The sequence below is a fragment of the Gossypium arboreum genome, chromosome 3 (genome assembly GCF_025698485.1).
Source record: "Gossypium arboreum isolate Shixiya-1 chromosome 3, ASM2569848v2, whole genome shotgun sequence".
In the NCBI taxonomy this organism is placed as follows: Eukaryota; Viridiplantae; Streptophyta; class Magnoliopsida; order Malvales; family Malvaceae; genus Gossypium; species Gossypium arboreum.
In genome coordinates, this window is record NC_069072.1 from 4,129,071 (window position 1) to 4,156,944 (window position 27,874).

Below are 27,874 nucleotides of genomic sequence, written 5' to 3' on the forward strand. Positions count from 1 at the left end.
CATGTTTAATGTTTGAGCTATTTTCTCTAAACCACCTAGTAGCCCTAAGAACTTAAAGGTGCGTTTGAGGTCAAAAATGCTGTAGCTGAAGAAATAAGCCAATTGATGCACAAACGAGTCAAGATGCAAAGGCAGTGGGCTTTGAGTAAGAATCTTTAGCATGAATCCGAAATCATAAGTGTCGTGAAAAGTAATCCAGGTAATACTTTTCAGACCATAGCAGTTGAAACCAAACCGTAATCCCAAAACTTCTTTGCAAAATTTTTAGAATCAATCCCTTTCTCTTTATTCTTCTCAAAATCTATCCCTTGGCATTTGAGTAGCTCGATCAAATCGCTAGCATAGCAGTCTCGATTGATATCGAAATCTTTGAAATTAAATTCCCAAACGTAAGAAAAGGAAGAATAAAAGTCCGATAAATTACCCCAAGCATCTGAAAGACACAAGCCGAGCTGAATAATTTGAAGCACGTCAACATTCGACTTCATATACTGATAATTGATAACCAGATTGCCTTCATGAATCACTTGCTTACTAGATTTAAATACCGTCCTCGAAAATTTAGTATCTATAAAGGATACCTCAAAATTGCTGGCTTAATCATCAAAATTTCACTGTCCAAATCTTCAGCAAAAACATGTCTCATAACGATTGACTTATTGCCAAAAATCAACATAGTTGGTCACAATACTCTCTTCTTTCTCAATTTTGTAGTATTTCGTTACTCTACTGAGTGCCGACTTAAATTGTTTTGTGTGGACTTTAAGAAGTGTTTTTAAGCTTGTTTATTGAATATGTGTAATTTCACTCAATTGAGTTAAGATTATATATAAGCCCCACAACCCACCTCAATTAAGATTTTATCTTTTTAGCTTTTCATTTAATCCCACCTCAATTAGAATTTATCTTTGTAGTTTTTTTATTTAATCCCACCTCAATTAGGATTTATCTTTTTAATTTTTCATTTAATCTCACGTCAAATAGGATTTATGTTTTTAGTTTTTCATTTAATTCTACATCAAATAAGATTTATGTTTTTACAATTTCATTTAATCCCTCCTCAATTAGGATACTTATGACGAATCAGTATCCTGCAGCAGTCGTTTTTTACTAATTATTGAGGAAAGCAGAGAAATGAAGTGTTTTTTTATTATAAATTAATTTGAATTAGTGTTACTATTAGTTATGGTTTTGTTTGCCTTTTAGATATGTAAATAAGAAGTTTAGCAATCAGTACAAGGCAACGATTGGAGCTGATTTTTTGACAAAGCAAGTGCAATTTGAGGCTTAGATTTCACACTCATCTCTACTTTTTTAACATTTCGATGAGATTGTTTTAGTTGCTGTATTTGTTTTTTTGTGGGATCTTAATCTACAATGAACGACTATGGCGTGCTATTGACTAGTGCCTACTCCTTCGTTGATGAACCAAGCTCTAGCTTTGGTGAACTAGTGCTTAACCAGGATTTCTCTATGATATTTAACTCAGAACTGCCAATGCTAACTTTTTCCCTTTTATTCGTTGAAAAACTCCATGGCTGCTTTTTTCTTTCGTTATATCATTGACCAATTGACGAGGAGTTGTGGTTATTTGACTACGGAATTATGTTGCACCACTTGTTGACTAGACTTCTGTGATTTAGCATTAGACAACCTTAGAGATCAGTATCTAGTATTTTCTAGCAGATGGTAGCCTTGCATTCTAAAACTATCAAAGTTTCTTTTAGCCTTTTTGTGTTATGAGTGACCACTTAGCTTAAAATTCATCAATATTTTCCCCCAGATCTGGGACACAGCTGGCCAGTAAAGATTCCAGAGCCTAGGCGTTGCTTTCTATCGTGGTGCTGATTGTTGTGTTCTTGTATATGATGTCAACTTTTGACAACCTTAACAACTGGAGAGAAGAATTCCTTATTCAGGTATATATTCTGAACTTCTGAGTAGTGATGAAAACCATCTACCAACTCTCTGGGATTTATTCGGAAGAGAAATGACAATTTGAGAAACCTTGCAAGCAAGCCCTTCGGATCCTGAGAATTTCCCCTTTGTTGTTTTGGGGAACATCATCGATGTTGATGGCGGAAACAGTAGAGTGGTATGTATTTTTCAATTCTTCCTTTACAGTGTCACTTGGTATTCTCTTTCTTCCTAAAAGATACAATTATCCACTTTGTTTTGACTCTCTAGGTGTCTGAGAAAAAGGCCCCAGCATGGTGTGCCTCGAGACATCTTCCAAGGAAGGAGTTAATGTGGAAGAAGCTTTCCAAAGCATAGCGAAGGATGCTCTAAAGAGTGGGGAAGAGGAAGACATGACCATAAAGTAGTTCTACTCCTGCAAACATAACATTCAGCTGTTTCAAACAAAGATTATCCCCTGTTTCCTCTGCACTTTCAGCTGCTTTTAAAAGTTTCATCACTGTCTTATTGCTCAAATTGGAAACCTTGAAAGGGTTGTTATTAAATGTAAATCAAATATGGAGGATTGACCAGAATAGGGATTTTTTTCTTGATAGACATTATAACAATAACTAAGTATAATATATAATATATAATATATACCTAAATATACAGAAAGATATATAACATATTTAGATATTCTTAAAATATAATATCCCATAATAATATCTTAACAAAAATACCTTAACTATATAAAAATCCATGTTTGGAGGGTTCAATTCTTGTAAAATCAAACAACATCAGCACCATGGAAAGCACCTAAACACCACTGATATGTACTCTGCCAATTTATGATTATGTATGTAATGCATCATTTTCATGTTTTGAATATCCAAGCAAATACCTTAAACCCATCATAATGAAGCTTCAAATTCCAAACAAGTCATAAGGGAAAAAACTCAACACATCTAAAAAAAATCATCAATCATTAGGAGATTGTAGTTTTGGAAACATATTAATGTAATATCTTCAATAACATTGCTTTTATTTCACTAATCAAAAGAGACTTAAAAGAGAGTAAAATATTTCATCCTATGGTTTGAACTAATCCGTATAATGCTAGGAGAGCCAGCAACATTTGATTCGTCTCAGTCCATTTAGATTTAAAAACATTCTTACCCTTGAGCTTTATAAAACATTGATGCGTGAGTAGATTGTCTGACCCCGCTTGATGACTTGATCCGACAATATGAGCCATGTTTAATGTTTGAGCTATTTTCTCTAAACTGCCTAACAGCCCCAATAACTTGAAGGTGTGTTTAAGGTTGAAAATGTTGTAGCCAAATAAATAAGCCAATTGATGCACGAATGAGTGAAGATCCCAAGGCAATAAACTTTGAATAGTAATCTTTAGCATGAATTCGAAGTTATAAGCGCCGTGAAAAGTAATCCAAGTAATACTTTTTAGACCATAGCAGTTGAAAACCAAGCCATAATCCCAAAGCTTCTTTGCAAAATCTTTAAAATCAATCCCCTTCTCTTTATTTTTCTTAAAATCTATCTGTTGACGTTTGAGCAGCTTGATCGAAGCTCTAGCATAGTGGCCTCAATTAATATTGAAATTTTGGAAATTAAATTCCCAAACATAACAAAAGGGAGAATCAAAGTCCGAAAAATTACTCTAAGCATCCAAAAGTCTCAAGCCGAGCTGAATAATTTGAAGCGTGTCAACATTTGACTTCATATAGTAAAAATTAATAACGGGATTGTCTTCACATCTCACTTGCTTACTGGGTTTAAAGATTGTCCCTGGAAATTTAGTATTCATAAATACAAAATGATACCTCAGAATTGCTACCTTAATTGTCCAAATATTTGACCCTCAACCTTCGCCCCCACAGATTCTCTTATTCTGGCAATTTAGGTCACACAACTCTAATAAAAATTATTCGAAATTTTTCATCATTGAGAACAATATAGTAAAATTAATCTATATTTCTTTTTAGAAATAATTCTTATTTCAAAAAAAAATTCTTCAATAATTCTTTAGTCAAACTAGGGTAAAAAATAAACAACATTATCTCCTCGTTGAAGAATTCCCACTTTTACGTGATATGGGGTCAAGTTTAATGTTCCAAGTTACAACATTGGGATACAAAACTTTGACAATTACAATTTTGCTGTCCCCTTTTTTGAATTTCGTTTCAATTTTTAAAGTGTTTAGTAACATATTTTAATAAACAATAAACTTCATTAATATCATCACAAATTAATTAACGGGAAAAGAAAACACTAATTCAAATAAAACTTACCGCCTACACCCCATCATTTGTAAACATGAAGGAACAAAATCCCTAAGAGACAGATGCACAGGATAAAGTCGTTTTATTAGCACCCTGTCATGCCCAACAGAAGGGCAAGCATTAAAATTGAGACTTCAGCCACAAGCAATCGCAAACCATGATGCCAAGTTTAGAAACATTCAAAGCCGATCAATTAAGAGCAGCACTTATGTTGTAATAATCGGACCAAATAAATGTGGACTACATATTAAAACAAAAGATTTTAGCTCAAGTTCGTTTAAGCAAGTTTTATCTTCTTAGATATTATAGAGAATTTCAAATATAGTATTCTATAAAATATTATTTCACAATTAAATAACAGAAAAATATTTTTTTTACAGAAATAAATAATATAAAATTTCTAGCTATTATATGTGTACTTTAACATGTACCCTTTTCATTTTTTATTTTTTTTAAAACTCAAAATCCCTACATTACCATCATCAAACCGGCAGTCATTAGACCAATAACAATGGATCCTGATCCAAAATCTCTATCCAAAACGGCGCCGTTGGACGACAGCTGCTCTTGGAGTCGTCGTGATCCGCGACAGAGCAGGACCTGGCTTCTCGTTGGTAAGCGGCGACAACAAAGGAGCAGGCAAAAAGGTTGGTGCCGGAGAAGTTGACGACGGTGAGGTTGACGAAGGTGGCGCTGATGCAGCAGGGATTGTGTCATTGTAGAAACCAAGAAAATCATTAAGACAAAGCGACGAATGGTGGAATGAATCATCTTAATTGGAATATTAAACTAATGATTATAGAAAATTGAGAAAAAAGAGATTGAATTATGTTGGGAAAGTTGAAGAAGTTTGAGTGTTGACCAAATGCAATGATGATATGATGAAAAACCAGAGGTTTATATAGAAGACGACGAAAAGTTGGGGGTAACATTTGAGACGAAGCTTCGAAAACATTTTCATTGAGGCGTGGAGGCTTTGATTTGGTTTTATACGTGGACGTTAAGCTTCATCTATTTATTAAATTATGATTTAGTCACTCAACTTTTAAAAATTACAAAATGATTATTGAACTATTCAAAAGTTTTCATTTAAATGTTAAAATCGTTGTTATATGACCATATTTGTTCGCATTGTCTTCACTAATCGAAAACTCTTCTTCTCCTTCAACTGTTTTTTTATGAAGCAACTTTGAACATCATGAATCAGCGAACCAAAATTTAAACCGTTTTCTTCTTTGATTTCTAACATTGATTATCAGATTTACTTGGATCTAAAGTATATTATTCTACTTATTGATGAGTACTGATCTATTATACCACTTGTTACTTGGAGCTCGCTAGTCGAATTTTAAAAAAAAATCTTAACAGCCCAATTATTTAAATGAAAACTTTCAAATAGTTATATAACTATTTTGTAATTTTTAAGTTGAATAATTAAAACGTAAATTTATTAATAATTTAGTGATATTGAGGGTAATTTACTCTTTTATTAGATTAATCCCTTAAATGAAATATATTTTTTAATATTATTTATTATTTATAATGTTGGAATTTAAAATTTATTAGAAAACTCTAGGAATTTTGGTGGAAATTAAATAATTGAGAAGGTGTTCAAAACATGTGATGAAATGATATATGGAAACATCAAAATTCAAAGCGAAGAAACAATGCATGTTCCCTCCCCACTTCCTCATTTGCTAGCCTTTACACCAACAAAATAACATTATTATATTTTAAGTTTAAAAAAGAAAAAAGAGGAGTGTTGTCAACGAGACGACGACGTCAAATGCACTCAATTTAGTGGAATCATTACAATTCTAAAAAAAGTTAACTTCTACTATTAGTCCATATAGTTTGTTAAAGTTTTGGATTTAGTTTATGTGTTTTTATTTGATCAAATTGAGTCCTTGTATTTTTCGAATTAGCCAATTTTAGTCTTTATGCATTTCAAATTTTGAAATTTTATTCCTGTTTAATGTTTGGTTAATTTTAATTACTAATCATATACTATTCATCCAGTTGTCGATTTAGTTTATTTTCTCTAATCAGATCATTTTAAGTCCCTATACTTTTCAATCTTAAAATTTCAATTTAACGCAAATGATAATTTTTAATCCATTAACTAAATTTTTAGTGAGTAATATCTAGTAATAGTAAGCTAACATGACATGACATCACACATATGATAATATATTTGACGGATCAAATTTTAGAAATAATATAACTTTATTTAATGAATTTAAAATTATTATTTGGCAAGGATTGAAATTTTAAAACTTTAAAAATACAAAACTAAAATGACCAAATAAAAGTATAGTACAATAACTAATAACAAAATTTAACCTTCTAAAAGATGCACTTAACTTGATCTAGACCACCACGTTAGAAATCTTTAAAAATATATAAAATGTTAAAAGACAATTATAAAAATATTCAAATAATTAAAAATATTAAAATCAATAAATGGCAAATTAAGGTGACTAAATGATATTGGAGCATTTCAAAGAGAACTCACAATGTTGTTGCGCAACTAAGCATACTTGCTAATGGTCTTCGGTAAGTAAATTAATTAATATTAAAATGCTACTGATTACTTTTTTCATCGGACTTTTTTTTACCTCCATTTTGATCGAGAACAATAGCGCCTATCCCACGCTCCGATAACTGTTCGTGGAGATGACGAGTTGGCACCGTCGATGGGGACAGTGTTAGTGTTGCCATTTTTAAAAAATCAGATCACATTTAAGAATACCAAAATCTTAAGATCTAAATATAGAATAAGAGGATTAATTCACAAATATAAATACTATTATATTATATACGAATACAGTAATTGAAATCGCAAGCATAATACATAATTCATAGGCAGTAATATAGGTAATTGTATAAAATTTACCTTTATATAAAGAACAAAATTTCAAAATAAATCTAAGGAGAATACATAAGCTAAATTTTATTTATACTATCATCGAGAGAAGGAAGATCTGGATATGCCTACAGTACCATAGCGACCATCAACACTCCAACCGCAAGAGATCCAGCAGCACCAAACCTAACGGCACTATTCTCCGCTGGTCCCGGAGCTCCGGCAGGAGGTTCAGAAATTGAAGTGGGACTAGCATTCGGTGATAGAGCAGAAGGAGATGGAGGTGACTCAACAGTTGCTGGAGACGGTGTAGTCGCTGACGGAACCTCCGACGGAGACGGAGCAGATATTGTAGGAGGTGAAGAGACCGGTGTCGGAGATTTCTTCGGCGAAGAAACAGGGGACGGCGTCGGAGATTGTGCTATAACGGAGCAAAAAAGCAATGCCACCGTGATTAAGTAAACAAAACGAGAGAGAGCCATTGCCGTTAAAAGAAATGCAAAGAAGGATTTAAAATAATGGAGATTTTTAATTTTCTTCTTTTTTGCCTTAGAGTACGTACGAGGAAGAGGAAAGGACCTCGGGGGGGTTATATAGATATCAGGATTCAATAATAACCGTTGGATAGTTTCTATCACGGATCTCTAGGAAATCAAACGGTTGTCATTTGCTCTAGTAAGAGGGTTTGCTTTTATGCTTTTATTGCTTTTGCTTTGGCCTTGACTGATTGGCTTTGGCTTCTTTACTACTTTGATTTTTTGTGCTTTTTAGTAACGACTACAAAGCACGGTCGTGGTTTGCATCTTGACCGTTGATGTGGGGCATTATGATTAAATCTAAACCGTTGAAGTTTTTGCTGAGTGGGTCTACATGTTTGCAACGGTCGAGAACCTGGAAGATCTAACGGCTCTAATCAACTGCAAAAAAAAAGTACTGTACGGATCTACATGACACCACCTGGAAATAATATTTTAACGAATGATTTATATCTGCTAACGAATTTAAATTTGGATACTTGTAATTTCTTTCTATTGAAAATTTGAATTTTGAAGTTATAATTATTATCTTCCATGTAATTAACAAATGTAGATAAATAATAAATTTGATTTTTAAAATTCAAATTCAAATTCAAATAATTATAAATATATTAATTTTAATTTTCTCATGACATAAGTCTAATTTATTACATCGATATATTAATTTTATAGTTGATGCATTATAAATGATAAGCAAATAATTAAAATATTTTCCAGGCATATTTGAAAACTTAAATTTTAAAAATAGTGTAAATTAAGTAATAAAATATTTAAAAATATAACATTTATGACTTGCTAATAACTTATTCAATTGTGAATTTGAAAATTTGAAAATATTTTTAAATTTACGAGTTAAGTGATAAAATCTCATATTGTGATTCACTGTTAGTATATAAATACTTTTACAATCACCAAATATAAATTCTAGATTAAAATTCCATTGTGAAAATAAATGTAAAGTATATGCTAAAAGCATTTTTCATTTTAAATTTTATTAACATAAAATTGGAATTACAACACTAACAAATGAGAGACATGTTGTTTAGAAAAAGAATGAATGGCAATGGCTCTTCCTTTTGTATAGAAATCATATTTTCTACATGGAAGCATATGCCAAAGTGAATGCATAAATCTTCATATTTTTAACCAAGTTCAGAGATGTGATGTATTGATGTCAATTTGTAGCAATGGACCATGTCAACGAGTTGCCTACATCTAAAAGCAAGCCCAAAGCAGCAACAGCAGATTCTAAGATTCAGATGCAGCATCCGTCGGAGCAACCGTGTTACCATTGCCGCCGATAATGAGACTGTTCAAACTGCCGTTAAAATCTAAGCCATATACGTGACCCAGTTTAGCTCTTTTTGTTTCCAAGTATCTCTTATTCTCCCTTGTAATAGGAGTTAGTAGTGGAACCCTGCTTGCTATTGTTAATCCATAACCCTTGAGTCCACTGTACTTGGCCGGATTGTTAGTCATCAGTTTCATCGTTCGCACGCCAAGATCCCTCAGTATCTGCAAAGAAGAGTCGGAGGTTAAGTTTTGACAAACATTTTTGAGAGGTAAGAAATAAGTAAAATCCATCAGAGCAAATGGTTAAGCCCACGGGTGTAAACCAGGATTCGGATCCTTCTCGATTTATTATTTACCGAACTTTGTTTTTAATTCCATTCATTATTTCTTCGTTTTTGAATTAGATATATACCTGTGCGCCAATGCCATATTCTCTTGAATCAACGGGCAATCCAAGTTCCACATTTGCTTCGACTGTGTCACGACCAGCGTCCTGAAGATTATATGCACGAAGCTTGTGGCCCAAACCAATTCCCCTGCCTTCATGTCCACGAAGGTATACCAAAACACCTCTGCCAGCAGCCTCAATCTGTTTCATTGCAAGGCCAAGCTGATTCCCACAGTCACATCTAGCGGATCCAAATATGTCTCCCGTGAGGCATTCCGAGTGAACCCTCACAAGAATATTTTGCCCATCTCCAATCTCACCCTGTTTACCCCCGAAAAAAGAATCATGCCATATTCTTCAGAATGAATGCTTTTGATCTAAGAAAACCCAAAGTCTAAAAGAATATATAGAATGATGATACATATGGAAATAGAACAGGAAATGTGATGAAAATAGATTAAAACATTTCTGACTTGACTAACCACAAGGAAAGTATTTATACAGGATTTACAGATAATACGTGGAAGTGAAACTTCCTATAAGAATTTACTATCCTCACCTTAACCATTGCTATATGCTCAATCCCATCCAATATCGACCTGTAACAATGGGCGGTGAATGGCCCCCACATAGTTGGAATCCGTGCAGCACCAGCAAGCTCAATTAATTTATCCCTCTTTCTCCTATACCTGTCAAATCATAAGTAGCATTAGAAGTAGTCCTTTCCTTTATTGTTCTTCAAGAACTCAATAGACAATTGATAATAGTTTTGGCAAATTCAACAAATGCAACTTAACCATAGGATGCATGAAAGATAAGTAGAAAGCACAGAGCTGGATATGATACTCATTTATTTACCTAATTAAATCAGCTATGGATATAATTTTCAAGTTCTCCCGCTCAGCAAATTGGCGAAGCTTTGGTAATCTAGCCATGGATCCATCATCATCTACAACCTCACAGAGAACTGCAACAGGGTCCAGTCCAGCTAGCACTGCAAGATCAATAGAAGCTTCTGTATGCCCAGCTCTTTTTAGGACACCACCTTCCCTATACTTCAGTGGGAAAATGTGACCCGGTCGGTTGAAGTCCTCAGGTTTGGATTCTCTAGAAGCAAGGGCCAATACCGTTGTTGCTCTATCATGAGCTGATACACCAGTTGTAGTACCATGTTTTGCATCCTGCAAATTTGATTTTCACGGAACAGAAAAGTTAAGACCCATTGAAATTGTTCAACTATATAGTCTTGAAGCCATCTTTCTGGAACTAAAAGTCTAAAACCAACTAGTCCTCAATCATACGTTGTTTAAAGTATTATAAAATGGTGTATACAAAACTGTTCTATGAACTTATAAAAAAAATAGAGGCAATCACGATCATAAATATCTTCCACGCATGTAACATTATCAGCATTCAGATTCAGCCCCCAGTAGGTGGCTATAATTTTCAAAGCATTAACAGTAAGAAACAATTAAGCCTGAAGCTTTAGGTTAGCATCATTGAAGGAACTTCTTTCCAAATAGAAAGTGAAATTATTCATGTATTTGGATGTGGATATGAGACAAAATAACATACCACTGTAACTGTGAATGCAGTGCGGAGTTTCTCTTCATTTTCTCTTTGGTTCACCATCAAAGGAAGCTGCAACCTCTCCAGATCTTCCTCTAGCATGCTCACACAAACGATCCCAGTTCCATGCTTCACAATAAAGGCCATTGCTTCCGGTGTCGCCAACTCAGCTGCCATTATAAGATCTCCTTCATTCTCTCTGTCTTCATCATCTACAACCAATACCATCTGCAACATTAATTCAGATTAGTAAACGAAAGGACCAATATGCAGTAAAATAAAATACAGAAGTATTATCAGCTCAGGGAACAAAAAGAATCCAAGAAAACAACAAACCTTGCCCTGGCGAATGTCCTCGATTGCCTCAAGGATGGAAGCAAAACCTTCAGTTGGACGATCCAAATCAGAATCATCATTATCAATCGGAAAGCCATTACTTGTAGAAGCAGCATCGGCCGCAAGAGTTCCAAATGCTATTGCATCTTGTTGTGCTTCAATCCCTACCGATTTATCATGGAAGAGGGTACCATTTGTTGTAGCATTATTGCCATTCGAATAAGACAGGATGTTGCCTTCTCCAGATACAAGTGCAGCTCTAGTTTTGCCACCACTTTTAATAACAAAGGATGATCTACTATCCAACCGCGTCAAGGCCAAATCAGGTAAGCAGCCATTTGTTAAGAATAGATTTGTGCTGTGCAATCCATTAAAGAATTTGAAACTTTTGGATGACCTGAGCAGAAAGCTAGTTCAATAAGAATTTCCAACAATCAAACTGTACTGATAATTGTAAAGACTGCATACAACATTGATAATGCATTAAACATCAATCACTTGGGGTGCGTCCGGACAAAATCCCCACAAATATTTTCTTTGAACAAACTATAGCAACTTCAGCCAGAAATTGAGCATTATTAGAATCCTATAAACATACCCAAGAAAGTTACCTTAAAAATTGTACGTAGATATGAGTGGAATGATCTGATGATTGCTTATCAAATTGATCAAATGTGAAATAGCAGCAAAAACAAATAAATTGCTTATCAAATTGATCAAATGTGAAATAGCAGCAAAAACAAATAAGCCTTGTATAGGTTATTCTTTTGTTTGGCTTACTAAAGTTGTACCTTTTATTTCTTTCTAGTTCTAGCCGTTTATTGAACACTAAACACAAAGGCATTTATCATTCAAAGAATTCGTAAATAAAATCGCCACATTGCTTTCCAGCCAAGGCTAAATTTGTATGTAAAGACAGGACATTTTTGACAAAATGGCTAAATTTTTAAGTTAATAGGTAACAATCTCTGGTTGCAAGGTATGGGACTTGGATAGCACTTTAGAAAGTATAAGATTCCCTTGTGCATTTATACAAACTTAGGCTCTCCTACCCTAATAGCTAGCTTTTCAGGTGCAATCCGCCAAACATTCACCGTATCTCTCAGTTGCTAATAAGCAACACTTGCGATGAGCTCAACATTGCAATGTCTGATCGAGGTTCGAATAAATAAAACTAGTGTCATCTGCCGCTCTGATGGTAATACCGGAATTACAGCATTTGTCGAGGTTAGATTAAGCCAGCGCAAAGTCAACCACCGTAAACACCAAAACTGCAAAAAAGCTTGGCGGACTAAAATATGCCTAATGGTAAGATATAGGACAAAGCGTGATGAACTAGTATATACCTAATCCCAAGGTATAGGACTTGGATCTCACATAAAGTACGGAATTTCCTTAAGAATATGGACCTAGGCTCTCTGATCCTAACGCCTGACTTTTGGGTGAGATTCTTCAAAGTTTCATATCACCAGCCATCGGAAACCTTGAGTCGTTTAAAATTAAAGTCAACGACCAATCAAAATAAAAGTGACAGACCAAATCCAATATAACCACAGCGTCTGTATCAGATCGAAACGGAACAATTACTCCCTAAAAATAAAAGTTGACATTTGATTCAAAATTTGAAAGGAAAACCAAATAATAGAAGGAATCCATATTGGAGCAAAAAAAAGAAATGCCAAAGAGAACACATAAGAAACCTAACTTAAAAATAAAGGATTAAAACAAGAATTTTAAATACAAACTATTAGAGCCAAACCCGTAAAAGAAACAGACAAGAGAGCTTACTGAAGACGAGAAAGATCTGCAGTTGAAGGAGAAGATACGTTGAAAGAAGCCATTAGCAGCCAAACGAAGAAGCTAAAAGAATTTTAATGGGAGGAATTTCGGTATTGTAATTTTAAATGTTTGGTCCTCCATTTTTATGTTTATATGTATATATTTATAGAGAGTGCGATGGGAAGGAAGTAAAATGGAAGGTAATTCACGAAACAGCGGCGAATTGTCGTTGTCTAGTTGAGGTCTCATCCCTTACCTGCGGGTGAGGTAATGACAGCTTGATTGTTTTGATAGGTTTTTAGTCTTACGTGTGTAATTGACACGGTGGAATTCTTTTCAAATTCGTGTAATTTTTAAATTTTAAAAATTAATTAATAATTAATACTTTTTTATATTAAATTTCTTTATTTTTTATTTTAATAGTTCATGTAAAATAGAGAATCAACATACTGTCTACATTCAATAAAATAATAATAATATTTAGTCCTATAAATCTTAAAATTATACATGAACTTGATTTAATATATAATTGTATACATTAGCTTTAATTTAATGCAATTATACACATAAAACTCTAATTGAGGTTCAAATGTATACTTGAAACTTTAATTTTGACATAATCATACAATTTAAATAAATAAATACATTAATTTATTTTTATATTAGATAAATATAATTTATTTATGTATGCAATATATAAATATAAAATGACTTTATATCAATAATTGTATTAATAATTTATAATAATTGGATCAAATCAAAATTTCATGTATAAAAGTACACAAAATCAAAGTTCATGTATACATTTGCACATTAAACCTTGGTTTATATGTAGTTTTGAGATTTATCCCATAAATTTAGTATTTTTTTCTAATTTGGTTAATGAATTTTTTTTGTTCATATTAATCCAGAACTTGACAATTCTTTTCAATTTTGATTTTCAATCGTTAAGGTATGATTGTGTTGCATTCGAGATTGTATCATATCATCACTTAAAAATTTTTAAAATATATATAATTGAAAATGTATAATTTTTTAAAAAAAGATAATGATGTGACATAATATCAAACTATAACACCATCATACCTTAACGGATTGAAAATGTAATTGAAAAATTTTATGAATTTTAAAAAATATATGTAATTGAAAAATGTATAATTTTAAAAAATAATAATGTGACATAATATCAAATTATAACACCATCATACCTACATATATAATGGAAAATGTATAATTTTTTTTTAAAAAAGATAATAATGTGACATAATATCAAATTATAACACTATCGTATCTCAACAGAATCTAAATTCATAGACTAATTTGAAAAATCTATCAAATTCTAAAGTTAATATGAAATAATAAAAAATCAAAGGACAATCTAAACAAAGCTATCAAGTATTTAAGGTGTTAGTAAGGACTTGTTAATCAATTCCCCAAATGTGTGTTATGTATATATTTTTATAATTTATTTTCTTTCACTAATATTATATTTAAGTGTATAGTTAAGTTTATATCCTGAGTCAATCAAATACTTATTTAATTGAGAAATGACTAAAATAAATATTAATTTGAACATAGAACACTACGATGATTTAAGCCTCAACTTCTTTCACTAATACTTTTTTTGTCCAAAAAATTCGAAGTCAATACTTTACTTAATAGACATCGAATTATTTATCGCACCGCTATTTCCTTGAACTCTTTTTAAGTGAGATTAGAAATAAGTTCCAATTGTTGAAATAGGAATTTTACGATTATTTTTTTAATACAATCAGTCCTCTCTATAACAATATTTCAGTATAACAGTCAAACTTTCAGTAGAATCGATTTTTTATATTTTATTTGAATCCTCTATAACAACTTTTCACTTATAAAAAAGCAACATCCATAATTATGAAGTATTTTATTTATTAAATTAATTCTCTACAACAATATATTGTCTGAAATTTTAAGTAAAATTACAACTATTTCATATAATCAACTCTATTAATTATAATTTATTCAATTAAAATAATGTTAATTAAAATATTATTTCAATAAAGTACTTAAATTTTATATGAAAAATATATATTAATAATTTTTATTAAATAAAATAATATTCAATTAGTGGAATTAAAAGACATCAATTTCATAGACTATTAAGTTTCCTAATTAAATATTGTGCTATGGAAATGAAATATCATAAACTTATAAATTGATTACTTGAATTTAATAACTCATGATAAATTAATTACTTTAATTTGATAACTAATACTAATTAATTGGACTTATTAGATTTATGAACTCCATAATTAGTCAAGTGAAAGAATGTAAAATAAAAGACGTAATGATGCATGCACCCGATGTATGTATTTTAATTTTGTTGATTTGCTTCCCATTTTTTTTAGTAGAAAAAGACAGCATTAAGCGATTATAATAGATAAACCATAATTAAGAGGAAATAGACCCATTGTGATCTCTTTCCAACAAGCTCATAACCGAAACCGGTAGGGCTCTAAATAAATGTATCAAAGAACTACCTATATCAGCACATTTAGTCATGTGATCTGTAACACCATTAAGAGTTTTCGGGATATGTCCGATAAGAATCTCCTAATTCTGACGCAATACTTGATGTAACAGCCGCATTTCCACTTTTTTTTTTTAACATAATTCTCACTTTCTTCATTTGATAGAAATTCACGATATAAATTCTATGATAACTTTACAACAATTGACTCTCTATAATAGTGTGTTGTCATAGGTAAAATATTAGCAAATAAATGAAATTGTTATAAAGAAGGTTGATGGTATATAAAATAGAGGATGTGCATATTATATTAATTAATCGTGTTAACTATCTAGGATCCTGATTGAATTATAATTCAGTCTTTTTCTTTATTTCAAATTCAGTCCTGAAAAAACCCAATTTAATAATTTCTTTATTGTTTAAATAGTATTAACATACTTTTTATTCAACTAAGAAAAATTTATTAAATGAGTCAAAATTTTAAAATAAGATATATGTTATATTAAATATGTTTAAATATATAATTATCCATTATATTATTCTTCTATGTTGAAAAAGGTGAAATTATTTTATAAACCTTTCTTATCATAACATTCATTGTTCCATTCTAATTATTTACTGACATTTCAACAAAATTTTCATGTTATTAGCACATAATTTTGCTAAATTTTTTATCTTGAACCCCGAACTCAAATTCTTAAACCCTAAACTCTAACATTGAATCGTGAACCTCGAACTCGAACACAAACCTCAAAGTTCAAGGTTCAATACTTGATGTATGAGGTCAATTTTAAAGTTTAGGTTTAGGGTTAAGATCAAAATTTGTGGTTTGGGTTTCGAGGTTCTAGGTTTGATGTCTAAAATTTAAGGTTTAAGATTCTTGATTTGGGTTCGAGGTTTAAAATTTACGATTCAGGATTTAAAAATTGGGTTTATAATTTAGGGTTAAAAAATTTTGTTTGGAGTTTAGAATAAAAATTTGTCTAAATATGTGTGAATGACGAAGAAAAAATTATTAAATAATTAAAAAAAATCATTCACAATATTGTGAGAAAGGATGTATAAAATAATTGCGTAAAACATCAAGTGATATATAAAATAATAATAAATGTAATAATGAAATCGTGTAATTGGCCCACATGAAGATTGAGATGTGTAGCACCATCACCATTCACCAGTCAGCCCACCAACCCAACTGATTAATAAAAATAAAGAAATGCGGCTAGTTGGAAATACTAAATTCATGGCTGACGTTCTCCATGTCTCTTCATCCATTGAATGTTGCAGGAAAACATAAATTCAAGGAACCGGGAATCAATTCCAATAAAATTAAGATTATTCAAATTAAATCAGTATTTAGGGTAATTATACATTTTGGTACTTGAATTTATCTTCAAAGTTCATATTGGTACTTATTTTTTTTTGTTCAATTAGGTATTTAAACTTTTTTTACCCAATTAAGTATCTGAGCTTGCCTTCATAGTTAAAATTAGTTCAAATAACTAACTACTAATTTCAACAAAAAGAGTACCAATTTAAATCAATAAGCCAAGGTCATATATCTAATTGGACCTAAAAAAACCTTAGGTACCAATTTGAATCATGAAGCAAAGCTTAGGTACTAAAGTAAATATTTATCCTAAATTATTTTTATGTTATAAAAATAATATAAAAATATATTTGAAAAAACTATAAAATAAAATCATTTTATTAAAATAAAGCTAATATTAATATAAAAATTAAGCCTTCGAATCTAAAGGCGGCTGTTAAACTCCGCCCTACCTTCTTCTCCGAAGCATCTTAAGCTAAATATTATGTTGACTGCTCCCTTTTTTTTTTTTCACATAGCCAGCCATCATTTTTGTGGTTGACTTTTACTGTTGACAAATGACCTTTGAAATGTTTGAACATTATCGGTTTTAATTCTTGGTTTTTTTAACACAGTTAAGAATTATCAAACTAATAAATTAAAATATAGGGTAAACTATTAAAATAGTCATTTTTATTTACTTCAAATTATAGTTTAGTCATTTATGTTTAAACTATTACGTTTTAGTCACTTACGTTATCGTATTGTAACATTTTAGTTAGTAAACCGTTAATTGTTGTTAACAATGTAACCGTAAACTGACGTGACATGTTAAATCATCATTTCAAATAAAAAATTTAGGTTAAATTCTACAATTGGTCCCTATATTTTTTCGTTTTGAGCAATTTATTTTTTTTCTTTTATGTTCTTTTAACTTATTTTCTTTTTTTTTCCTCTTTATTTTCCATTCTCTTCTGCTTTTTTCTCTGTTTTCCTCCCTTCATAATTTATTTTAATGCAGTTTTCTATGTTTTCTGTTTGTTAAAACTAATTCACAAGCTCACCTCACTCAAAAAAATAAAAGTATAAGGACTAGTTTTAACAAATGAAAAACATAGAAAAACTATGTTAAAAGAAATGGAGAAGGGAGGAAAACAGAAGGAGAAGTAGAAGAAATAGAAAATAAAAAAAAAGTTAAAAGAACATAAAAAAATTAAATTGCTCAAAACGAAAAAATATAGGAACCGGTTGTATAAATTTTTTGTTTGAAATGATGATTCAACGTGTCACGTTAGCTTACCATTACACTGTTAATGGCAATTAACGGCTCAGTAACTAAAATGTTACAACGCGATAATGTAAGTGACTAAAACGTAACATTTCAAATATAAATAACTAAAATATAACTTAAGGTAAACAAAAGTGACTATTTTAATTGTTTACCCTAAAATATATCATATATATATACATAACTTACATGTTATTTATTTGTATAGATTTAATAAAAATATTGTTTTTTTAATATAAGGTCAAAGCTAAAAGATTGTGTGAAAAAATTTATATTTTCACCCAATATCTTAATTAATTCTTAAATTGTGATTTTTATGACACTATTTGTCCACAAATTGTACCGAACAAGTTTGTGAAGTGTTATTTGTTTTGGAGCAGATGAATCTCTTAATAGATTGGTATTGTCCTCGATCAAGTTGAGTTAGGGTTTGGTCTCTCAATTTTAACATGAAACACTAATGCTTGAGACAAGGTTCACAAAGTGAAAGTGCTATTAGCTCAAATCCTACTATTTGCAGATGTTCACGTCCTTTTGATAGGTGACCCACGGATCCCTCACATGTTGGATTAAAATCTTCAATTATGAGCACATATGTATAATGTATAATGCATAATGTATAATGTATAATGTTATTATAAAGTGTGATATACAAAATTAAATGACCAATTATGTTATAAGTGTCATATGTATTAAAGTGTTATGGAAATAATATTTAGATACCATAAGTTGTATTTATAATTTGATGAGGGCCAAATTATAAATACTAAAATTGATTTAATAATCAATTATTTAAAGATGTAGTGGTTCCCAAGAAATAGGGTTATCTATTATATTTTTCCATTCCTCTAAGAGAAAAATTATTTTTGGAAAATAAAATTTGTAAGATCTGAACAAATTTTAATGAATTGATGAATTCATGTATGCTTCCGTATCTAGTTTTATTTATGATCTATTCTTGATGATTTTATTAAATTTTGTATAATATTTTAACGATTCTAACATCACATCCTCTTTCAGTAGTTAAATTTTCATCAGAAGCGAAAAAAAATTTAACCGCTTAAAGAGTAGATAATACTAATTTATTAATAAAATGAAGAAACACTATGTAAACTTAAAAAAAGAAGAGAAACCGACCCCTCTACAAGTAGTATGTCTCTTTCATAAATCGTTCTTTGATGATTTTCTTTTGGTTCATTTTCATTGATGTTTGACCGATATTCTTATTATTTGGTAAATAATTGGCTGCTGCCATTAATGCATGTATTCATAATAAATTATTCATACGGTAGCAATTATTGCCCATCTAACCCCACTAAAAGAACAGCTGAAAGTAACCATCTGATAGAGGAAATGAAACCCAAGGCAACCAAGAAGGGCTTTGAGTCATAGGCTTCAACAAGGAAGGGACCATCTTCGACCCACATGCACCGAGGCTGAGGTGCTGTCGCACATCAGTTTCGGCAAAGGTAAAAATGTCTGTTGATTGCTTGTTTTTCAGATCCCCTTATCGCCCACATATATAGTCACTAAGGCTCGTTTGAATCTCTCTCTCTGGACAATGTCGATGTGCTCCAAAACAGGATCACCAAGTCTCCAACAGCATGCAGAGGGCATCCTTCTGAAACTGGGACATGACGGCGTCGGCATAGGTCGGTAAGTAACTGTTGAACCTTCACCATGTCACCAGTTTAACCTTGGTTGATAAATTATTATCCCATAAGCTATGAAAATTTTGTGTAGATGCTTGTTGAGTATGAGATGCAGCACTCAGCATCTTGGCCCAAAATGGTAAAATATCATATAATAGTAAATTTTGCACTTTGAGTACCTCAGAATTTATAATTTAATTTTGATCTCCCATAAAAAAATTTCTGATTACTCCCCTAGAGTACAATGGTCATTCGCCACTATCCTGGTGCTGCCAAAAATTTATAATTTCTTTCTTTTTATATAATTTTTAATAATTTTTCTATATTTTTATCTTTTATGATAAATTTATAATAAATTTTAATTTTTTAAGACTTTTCTATATTTTTTAAAAATTATTTTTTATATTTTTAATAAATTTCTATTTTTATTTCTATTTCTATTTTTATCTTTTATAATAATTTATAATAAAATTTAATAATTTTTATATTTTAAAAAGTTTTTATGTTTTGATAAATTTTTAATTTTTATATTTTCTGTATTTTCTATATTTTATAAGAAATTTTAGTAAATTTTTATAGTTTTCTATACGTTTTCATAAATTTTAATATTTTTCTATATTTTATTTTTTCAAATAATTTTTCTGTATTTCTAAATTGTAATATATGAATCCAAACCCTTGTAATATTTTGATCATTGTGGCTCAGTTTGGTCCATTTCATATTTTCTCATTAATGAAGCAAATCTTAAACCCTATCGAAATGGAGATAAAAAAAGCCCATATCTCAAGTATTTTCTTTTTTCAGATTGTGTTATCTGAAATTGGGCCTTAGGAGCCTGTTGTTTTGTTGCCTAAAGTTATGGAGATCAAAATTTTACTTAATACTGCATATTAGATACTTAAATTTGACAACTAATCCTCCAGATGGATAGTTTGACAACTGTTAGTCTTATTGGTCAAAGGAATCCAGAGTCTTCTTCAGATGTTGTGATCCGTGCAATATACCAAATACTACAGAGAGGATGGATTGTTCGTCTAGAGCATGTTTATCAGGAGGCAAATGATGTAGCCGATCTATTGTCTAATAGTTCAAAAACAAAGGAGTTTGGATATCATTCCTTCAATGAACCTCTAGAAAAAGGCAAGTCAGATTTATATGCTGACAGAGTCGGAATTACCTATACAAGGATAATTAGGCAGTAGCGATTGTTGTTTTCCTCTATTATCTATAAAAAAAATTTATATACCTAAATACAAAATTCTTTTATTAATATTGTTTACATAATAATTGGGTTTCAGGAATAGTTCATACCGGATACCGGTTGTGCCGAAAGTTGTAGAAAGAGATTTCCATAACAATCCTTTTATTGATGGGTTATTTATAGGCTTCTCCTCAGGGTTCTCGAGTCTTTATTTAAAGGTCCTTTTTTTTTTCTTCTATTGGGTTGATGAGCTTATAGTGAACCTTGTACACGTTTTCATACACCATTTGAAGTAGGTTTTAATGTCACCATATGACGGGCGTCCACAGCAAAGGCTTTCCAATGGGCGAGCCATATTTACTTATGGTCAAAAGTGATTACCTAACAAATATTTTAAGATGCGTAACTTTTTTATAGTAAACGACAATGAGATAGAAACTACTATAAAAAGGTACGGCTTCTGACGGGAAAATTAAGCAAACATGTCTAGAAAATTAGGGAATTGGGTCGATTTTTAAGAAATCTAAAGAAATAGATCAATTTTGGGAGTATCAGTATATAGGTGGTGAGAGTACGTGTTATTGGATGCGTCTTCGTTTCTGTGACGGGCTTACAGGTTGTGCTTTTGCTCTGTAGACCTGCCATGTTAGCATCTGTCAAGTAGGTAACATTAAGTTTAATTAAGGCCGTTAGATAAAAAAAAAAAAAAGGAAAACATATAATTGTCATACTGAAATTTGAAAAATCAAGAAAATTTCAATGATTTTAATCTTGAGAATCCTGAGATAACTTGTCAGTTTTAAGCTTTTCTTAAATTCTCTCGTCTCTTCCATCAGATAGCAGAGTCTTCATGTAAAATGGATGTTGGGAATTTTAGGCTGAATTTTTCAGAAAAACACTTCTTGTTGGAAACATCTTTTCTTATTTGTGTAGTCATATTCGATCTTTTCAAACATTTTGAAAAATGTTTCATATTATGTGGTAGAGTTTTCCTATAAGATGAAGATGATATGGGAAGGGTTCTTGAGTTTAATTTCAAGCAAAAGATTTACATGTTGAGAAGGAAGCTATTGATATTAAATATTTGCAATTATTTTATTAATTTACTTGAACAAAGGTCATATTTGTTGCAGCAAAAGTTGGAAAATCAGCCAAACAAACTACATTATTTCAAGTAAGTAAATAATTATTTGTCGTTGTTATCTTGTTTAAATTTGGTTAATAACTATTTATTTTTCTATAATATTATAATTTTTATTTTTTATTAAATATGTGAAACAATTCACAATTTTTTTTTTGCAAAGATGAGTAAAAAATTAAAATCATTTTTTATTACAACGATCAAACTTTTTACATATTGACATCGAAGTCATTTGTAACACCCCTAACTCGTGACCGACGCCGGTGTCGGACACGAGGGGTTAACGAGACAAATCCTCTTAAAGTACCGACCAATTTGGCATTTCTGGACAGGCTGGAAAACTGCGTCACCGTCGCCTTAAAAATCATATCTCGAGTTCCAAAACTCGGAAACTGGTTTCGTAAATTTTCCCTGAATTTAGACTCATATATCCATCCATGGATTTATTTTTAGAATTTTTGGTTGGGCCAATTGGTACAGTTTATTAGTTAAAGTCACCCATGTTACAGGGATTGACTGCTCTGACCTCCGCGCGTTACAACTTGAATATCTTTCTGTACAGGGCTTTAATACTGGTGCCGTTTGTTTCTAATGAAACTAGACTCAAAATGGAATCTGTACATATAAGGCATGACTCCTAATTCTTTCTGGATAATTTATGGTAAATTTTCAAAGTCACGACAGGGGACCCAGAAATCGTTCTGGCCCTGTCTCACGAGAACTTTAATATCTCCCAGTATACTGCTCATATGGTCGTTTCGTTTCGTCCATATAAAATAGATTCATCAAGGATCAGTTCCATAATTTACTCACTATTTAATTCTACTTATACTATTTTTAGTGATTTTTCAATCTCATCTCACTGCTGCTGTCCGCAACAGTTACTGCAGTAGACTATGCCAATTTCATGAATTTTTCCTTGGCCTTAATCATCCATCATACATGACACAAATTATGGCCACCTTAACAAAATTTGAGTTTCTAAGACTCGTGGCTATAGGTTCTAGCATCCCACTCGACGACCACATAGGCCATTTTCACATGGCTTAAAGTTTACAACCCACAATTCGACAAAATATAATAGCCTATACATGCCAAATGTTCTTCAACAACAAAAAACAATACCACAAGATTTCAGCCGGTGTGATGACTTCAACGACGGTTCCGAGCACGCAACAATACGAGTCCAAGAGACCTAAAATGGGTGACAAGAAAACACCGAGTGAGTTTACAACTCAGTAAGTCATAAGCATTCGTCAATCCACTGATAAAGTTACTACTACATGTACAACAAATGAGGCTAGGTACTCGTCCATATCGAATCTATACCATAATACCTCGGACCTTTTGGTCCAATCTCGTACCAATTCATACATCCACATTTCATATTCTACACAACAAGATAATCAAGCATTTTTACACATTAACTCATTTTCCAGCACAACCATACAATTTCAATCATCACATAGATTTAAGGCTTACCAAATTCAACCCCAAGCATGAACGTATTACCTATTCGTCATGAGCTCAAGGTACTTACCCGATCCGCTGTCCATACTCACTCGATGGAGACACACCCTCCATATAATTGTTCGATTGGAGATATTTATATATATATAGAGTACGCACACACAAGTGCTTAATACTCGATTTCGCACACTTAGTGCCATGCGATTTAGGCCCACACACAGTGCCATGCCCTTCGAGCTCGCACACTTAGTGCCATATATTTCCAGCATGCACACTTAGTGCCAATCTCGTCACCGTACACGTATTGCCCGACACTTAGTGCCGAAAGCAAACTTTCTACACATTTCACTATTTCTTTTACATTCAACAATTGTCATCACTCCATACACATACATTTTCATTTATATATATATATATCATCCCATTAAACACAATTGCATAAATTTTACAATCATTTAAGCAATATCAAATACGTGCTTAATGACTTACCTCGTGTTGGGTAAAATAGTTCCAAGTCGGCTACTCGATGACCTTCGTCTTTCCCTTGCTTGATTCTCCTTCTTTAACTCCTTGAGCTTAATCAATAAATCACTAGTTTAACCATCTTGCTAAACATTCATAATTCAACTACACATGCATATGTATGCTTGTATATTCGGCAACCATTCTTACTAATCGTCCATTTGGTCGATTATACACCTAACCGAATATGCACCAAAACTTGATTCAACATTACCTACATACTCACTTTAATGGCGAATATATATATATATGTACAATGTCAACTAACATCTTTTAATCACCTAATTTCATCTCATGAACATTTAATCAAATTTTCCCAATCTAGCATATTTTCACATCCATTTGTAACATCATGTACAAACACATATACACATATATCAAAACACAAATTTTACCTATAATGCAACAAGCATAAATCGCACTTATGAGCATGCCATGGCGAATACATCCCACACCATCCCCTTTCAATTTTTGGTCATGGTTAAACAAAGAAAACTCCATGTCTTACTCAAGAATGCTAAAAGAAATTTCAAGAGTAGTCAATCCATCATTACATGTATCATCAACAAGCTTCACATTTAGCATGCAATGGCTTTAACACAATATCAACCTTGGCCAAATACCATTTCCATGGCATAACAAGGATTTGAACCATGGGCTAACATGAACATCAAGTTAGCAACTAAAACATGCATGAATCTCATGACACAACCTCAAACATACCTTAATCTTGACACAAGTATGACCAAATCTCCTTCTAGTTCTCTTCTAAACCAAGCATGAAGCAAAAATCCTTCCTTTTTCCCTTAGTATTTTCAGCCAAGATTTTGAGAATGGATGAACAATTTTTTCCTTTCTTTTCCTCTACTCACGGCAACAAAGGGGGGCATCCATGCTCATTTTTTTTTCATTTCTTTATTTTTCTACATAATCCACTAACTAAACATGTTGGAAACATGTTCCTTGCCCATATTCTTGTCATGGCCGGCCACTCACCTTAGGAAGTGGGTTATTTGACATGCAAGGACAACTATTTTCCCACATGTATTAATAGGCCACCTTACAATTGCCTAGCACATTTCTAAATTTTCTCACATAAGTCCTATTTGATAAAAATTCACTTACTATTAACAAAATCCAAACACGAAATTTTCACACATGCATATATACATATAATGAGCATCAATTATGATGGTTAATTATTATTATGACTCGGTTTGGTGGTCCCGAAACCACTTTCCGACTAGGGTCGATTTAGGGATGTCACAACTCTCCCCCACTTAGAAATTTTCGTCCCCGAAAATCTTACATAAATAGGCTCGGGTATCGCTCTTTCATAGAGTCCTCAAGTTCCCAAGTGGCTTCTTCCATTCCGTGTTTATGCCACAACACCTTCACTAACGGGATTTTCCTATTGCGCAACTCTTTTACTTCACGCCTCATAATGCGAACCGGTTCCTCTTCATAGCTCAAATTAGGTGAATCTCAATCTCGGATGGAGCAATTACGTGCGATGGATCGACCTATATCGTCAAGCATCGAGACATGAAAACGTTGTGAATCCTTTCGAGCTCAAGGGCAAAATTAATCGATATGCGATCGCCCAACTCGTTCGGATACTTCATATGGCCCGATAAACCTCGGACTCAATTTGCCCTTACGACCAAATCTAAGCACCTTCTTCCAAGGTGAAACTTTGAGAAAGACCTTGTCTCCAACCCGATATTCAATATCTTTTCTTTTCAAATCCGCATACGACTTTTGGCGATCCAAGCGACTTTCAAACTTTCACGAATTACTCGAACTTTTGCTCGGCATCCTTAACCAAATCAACCCGAAGAATTTACCTTCACTAAGTTCGGTCCAGAATAATGGGGTACGGCATTTACGATCAGTATAAAGCCTCGTAAGGCGCCATCTTAATACTTGATTGAAAGCTATTGTTGTAGGCGAATTCAATCAAAGGTAAATACCGTTCCCATGAACCACTAAACTCAAGGATGCAACATCTCAACATATCCTCGAGTATTTGAATTATCCGTTCGGATTGACCATCGGTTTGGGGATGAAAAGCGGTGCTAAAATGCGACTTGGTACCCAAAGCATCTTGCAATTTCTTCCAAAATCGCGACGTAAATCTTGGGTCTCTATCCGACACGATAGAAATAGGCACCGTGTAATCTCACAATCGAGAAACGTACAATTCCGCTTAATTTGTCCATTGAAAAATCCGTGCGTGACGGGGATAAAGTGAGCCGACTTAGTTAGTCTATCGACAACGACCCAAATCGCATCCTTCTTACTCACTGACAATGGCAGTCCGGATACAAAGTCCATTGTGACTCGATCCCATTTCCATTCGGGTATCATGATCGGCTGAAGTAATCCCGATGGCACTTGATGTTCCGCTTTCACTTGTTGACATATCGGACACCTTGAAACAAATTGAAATGTCTCGTTTCATACTGGGCCACCAAAATTGGCGTTTGGTCATTGTACATTTTAGTACTACGGGTGGATTGACATTCGACTACAATGGGCTTCATTTAGAATTATCGAAATAAGTTCAATTCTTTGGAACACATGACGACTTCTAAACCTTAAACAATCGTCATCATCAATTTGAAACTCGATTCCTTGCTCGAACACACTCACCCGTTTTGCAAGCAACTCCTCATCAACTTTTCGAGCTTCCCGAATTTGATGAGCCAACAATGGTTTGGCCTTCAATTGGCTACTAACACATTGTCGGGTAGAATAGACAAGTGTACATTCATCGTCAGTAAAAGCAAACAAAGTGATTTCCGACTTAAGGCATCCGCAACCACATTGGCCTTTCCGGGTGATAATCAATAACGAGTTCATAATCTTTTAACAACTCGAGCCATCGTCTTTGTCGCAGATTTAAGTCTCTTTGAGTCATCAAATATTTGAGACTTTGTGATCCGAATACACATGGCACTTCTCACCAAATAAGTAATGTCGCCATATCTTTAAAGGCGAATACGATGGCGACCAATTCGAGATCATGGGTCGGATAATTTTTCTCATGTGGCTTTAATTGTCTCGACGCATAGGCCACAACTCGCCCTTCTTGCATCAATACGCAACCCAACCCAAGTAGGGATGCGTCACTATAAATGACAAACTCTTTGCCCGATTCGGGTTGCACTAGAATTGGGGCTTCATCAAATAAGCTTTCAGTTGATCGAAACTTTTCGACATTTCTCCGTCCATTCGAACTTAACATCCTTTTGGAGTAAGCCGTCATTGGCGTGGCTATCGTCGAGAAACCTTTACAAATCGTCGGTAATAACCGGCAAGCCCCAAAAGCTCCTAACTTCGGTAACATTCCTTGGTGGTTTCCAATCGACTATGGGCGAAATTTTGTTCGGGTCCACCGACACCGATCTGAGACATCACGCGCCCCAAAAGCTAACCTCTTTCAACCAAAATTCACATTCTTGAACTTTGCGTATAATCGCTTATCTCGTAAGATTTGCAACACTAGCCTCGGTGTTCAAGATGTTGATTTCATCTCTCGAATAGACCAAAATGTCATCGATAAATACAACTACGAACCGATCCAAGTATGGCTGAAAATTCTATTCATTAAATCCATAAACACCGCAGGGCATTAGTGAGCCCAAACGGCATCACCAAGAATTCGTAGTGACCGTACCTCGCTCTAAAAGCGGTTTTGGGTATGTCCGATTCTCGGACCCTCAACCGATAGTACCCGACCTCAAATCTATCTTTGAAAACACCGAGGCTCCCTTTAATTGATCAAACAAATCGTCAATTCGTGGCAATGGA

At 32.7% G+C, this 27,874-nt stretch overlaps 3 protein-coding genes and 1 pseudogene across 8 annotated transcripts; 2 read left to right on the forward strand and 2 right to left on the reverse strand.

Moving 5' to 3' along the window:
• Positions 1-1,075: 1,075 nt before the first annotated feature.
• On the forward strand, positions 1,076-2,528 carry LOC108475779 (ras-related protein Rab7-like; annotated as a pseudogene).
• Positions 2,529-6,989: 4,461 nt separating this feature from the next.
• LOC108475521 (classical arabinogalactan protein 1) lies at positions 6,990-7,654 on the reverse strand. Its single transcript, XM_017777492.2, has one exon. The coding sequence runs from the start codon at positions 7,545-7,547 to the stop codon at positions 7,194-7,196; it is 354 nt and encodes a 117-aa protein (XP_017632981.1). The 5' UTR covers positions 7,548-7,654; the 3' UTR covers positions 6,990-7,193.
• Positions 7,655-8,576: 922 nt separating this feature from the next.
• Positions 8,577-13,230, reverse strand: LOC108476409 (bifunctional riboflavin biosynthesis protein RIBA 1, chloroplastic-like). 2 transcript variants are annotated; one of them, XM_017778625.2, is made up of 7 exons: positions 12,976-13,230; positions 11,188-11,584; positions 10,858-11,079; positions 10,141-10,463; positions 9,842-9,971; positions 9,307-9,603; positions 8,577-9,116 (listed from the first exon to the last, which is right to left on the reverse strand). In XM_017778625.2, exons 1-7 carry the CDS (start codon positions 13,026-13,028, stop codon positions 8,850-8,852), a joined length of 1,689 nt encoding a protein of 562 aa, XP_017634114.1. In that variant the 5' UTR covers positions 13,029-13,230; the 3' UTR covers positions 8,577-8,849. The 2 variants fall into 2 exon arrangements, with proteins under 2 accessions (XP_017634114.1, XP_052881382.1); XM_053025422.1 differs by having other exon boundaries at positions 11,188-11,596; positions 12,976-13,217.
• Positions 13,231-19,281: 6,051 nt separating this feature from the next.
• On the forward strand, positions 19,282-21,119 carry LOC108475545 (uncharacterized). 5 transcript variants are annotated; one of them, XM_053025637.1, is made up of 5 exons: positions 19,282-19,541; positions 19,656-19,728; positions 19,816-19,863; positions 20,648-20,864; positions 21,023-21,119. In XM_053025637.1, the coding sequence occupies exons 3-5, from the start codon at positions 19,816-19,818 to the stop codon at positions 21,061-21,063; spliced, it is 306 nt and encodes a 101-aa protein (XP_052881597.1). In that variant the 5' UTR covers positions 19,282-19,541; positions 19,656-19,728; the 3' UTR covers positions 21,064-21,119. The 5 variants fall into 5 exon arrangements, 1 of the variants encoding a protein (XP_052881597.1); XR_008280019.1 differs by lacking the exon at positions 21,023-21,119 and having other exon boundaries at positions 19,316-19,541; positions 20,686-20,982; XR_001869987.2 differs by lacking the exons at positions 19,816-19,863; positions 21,023-21,119 and having other exon boundaries at positions 19,336-19,541; positions 20,648-20,982.
• The last annotated feature ends 6,755 nt before the right edge of the window (positions 21,120-27,874 follow it).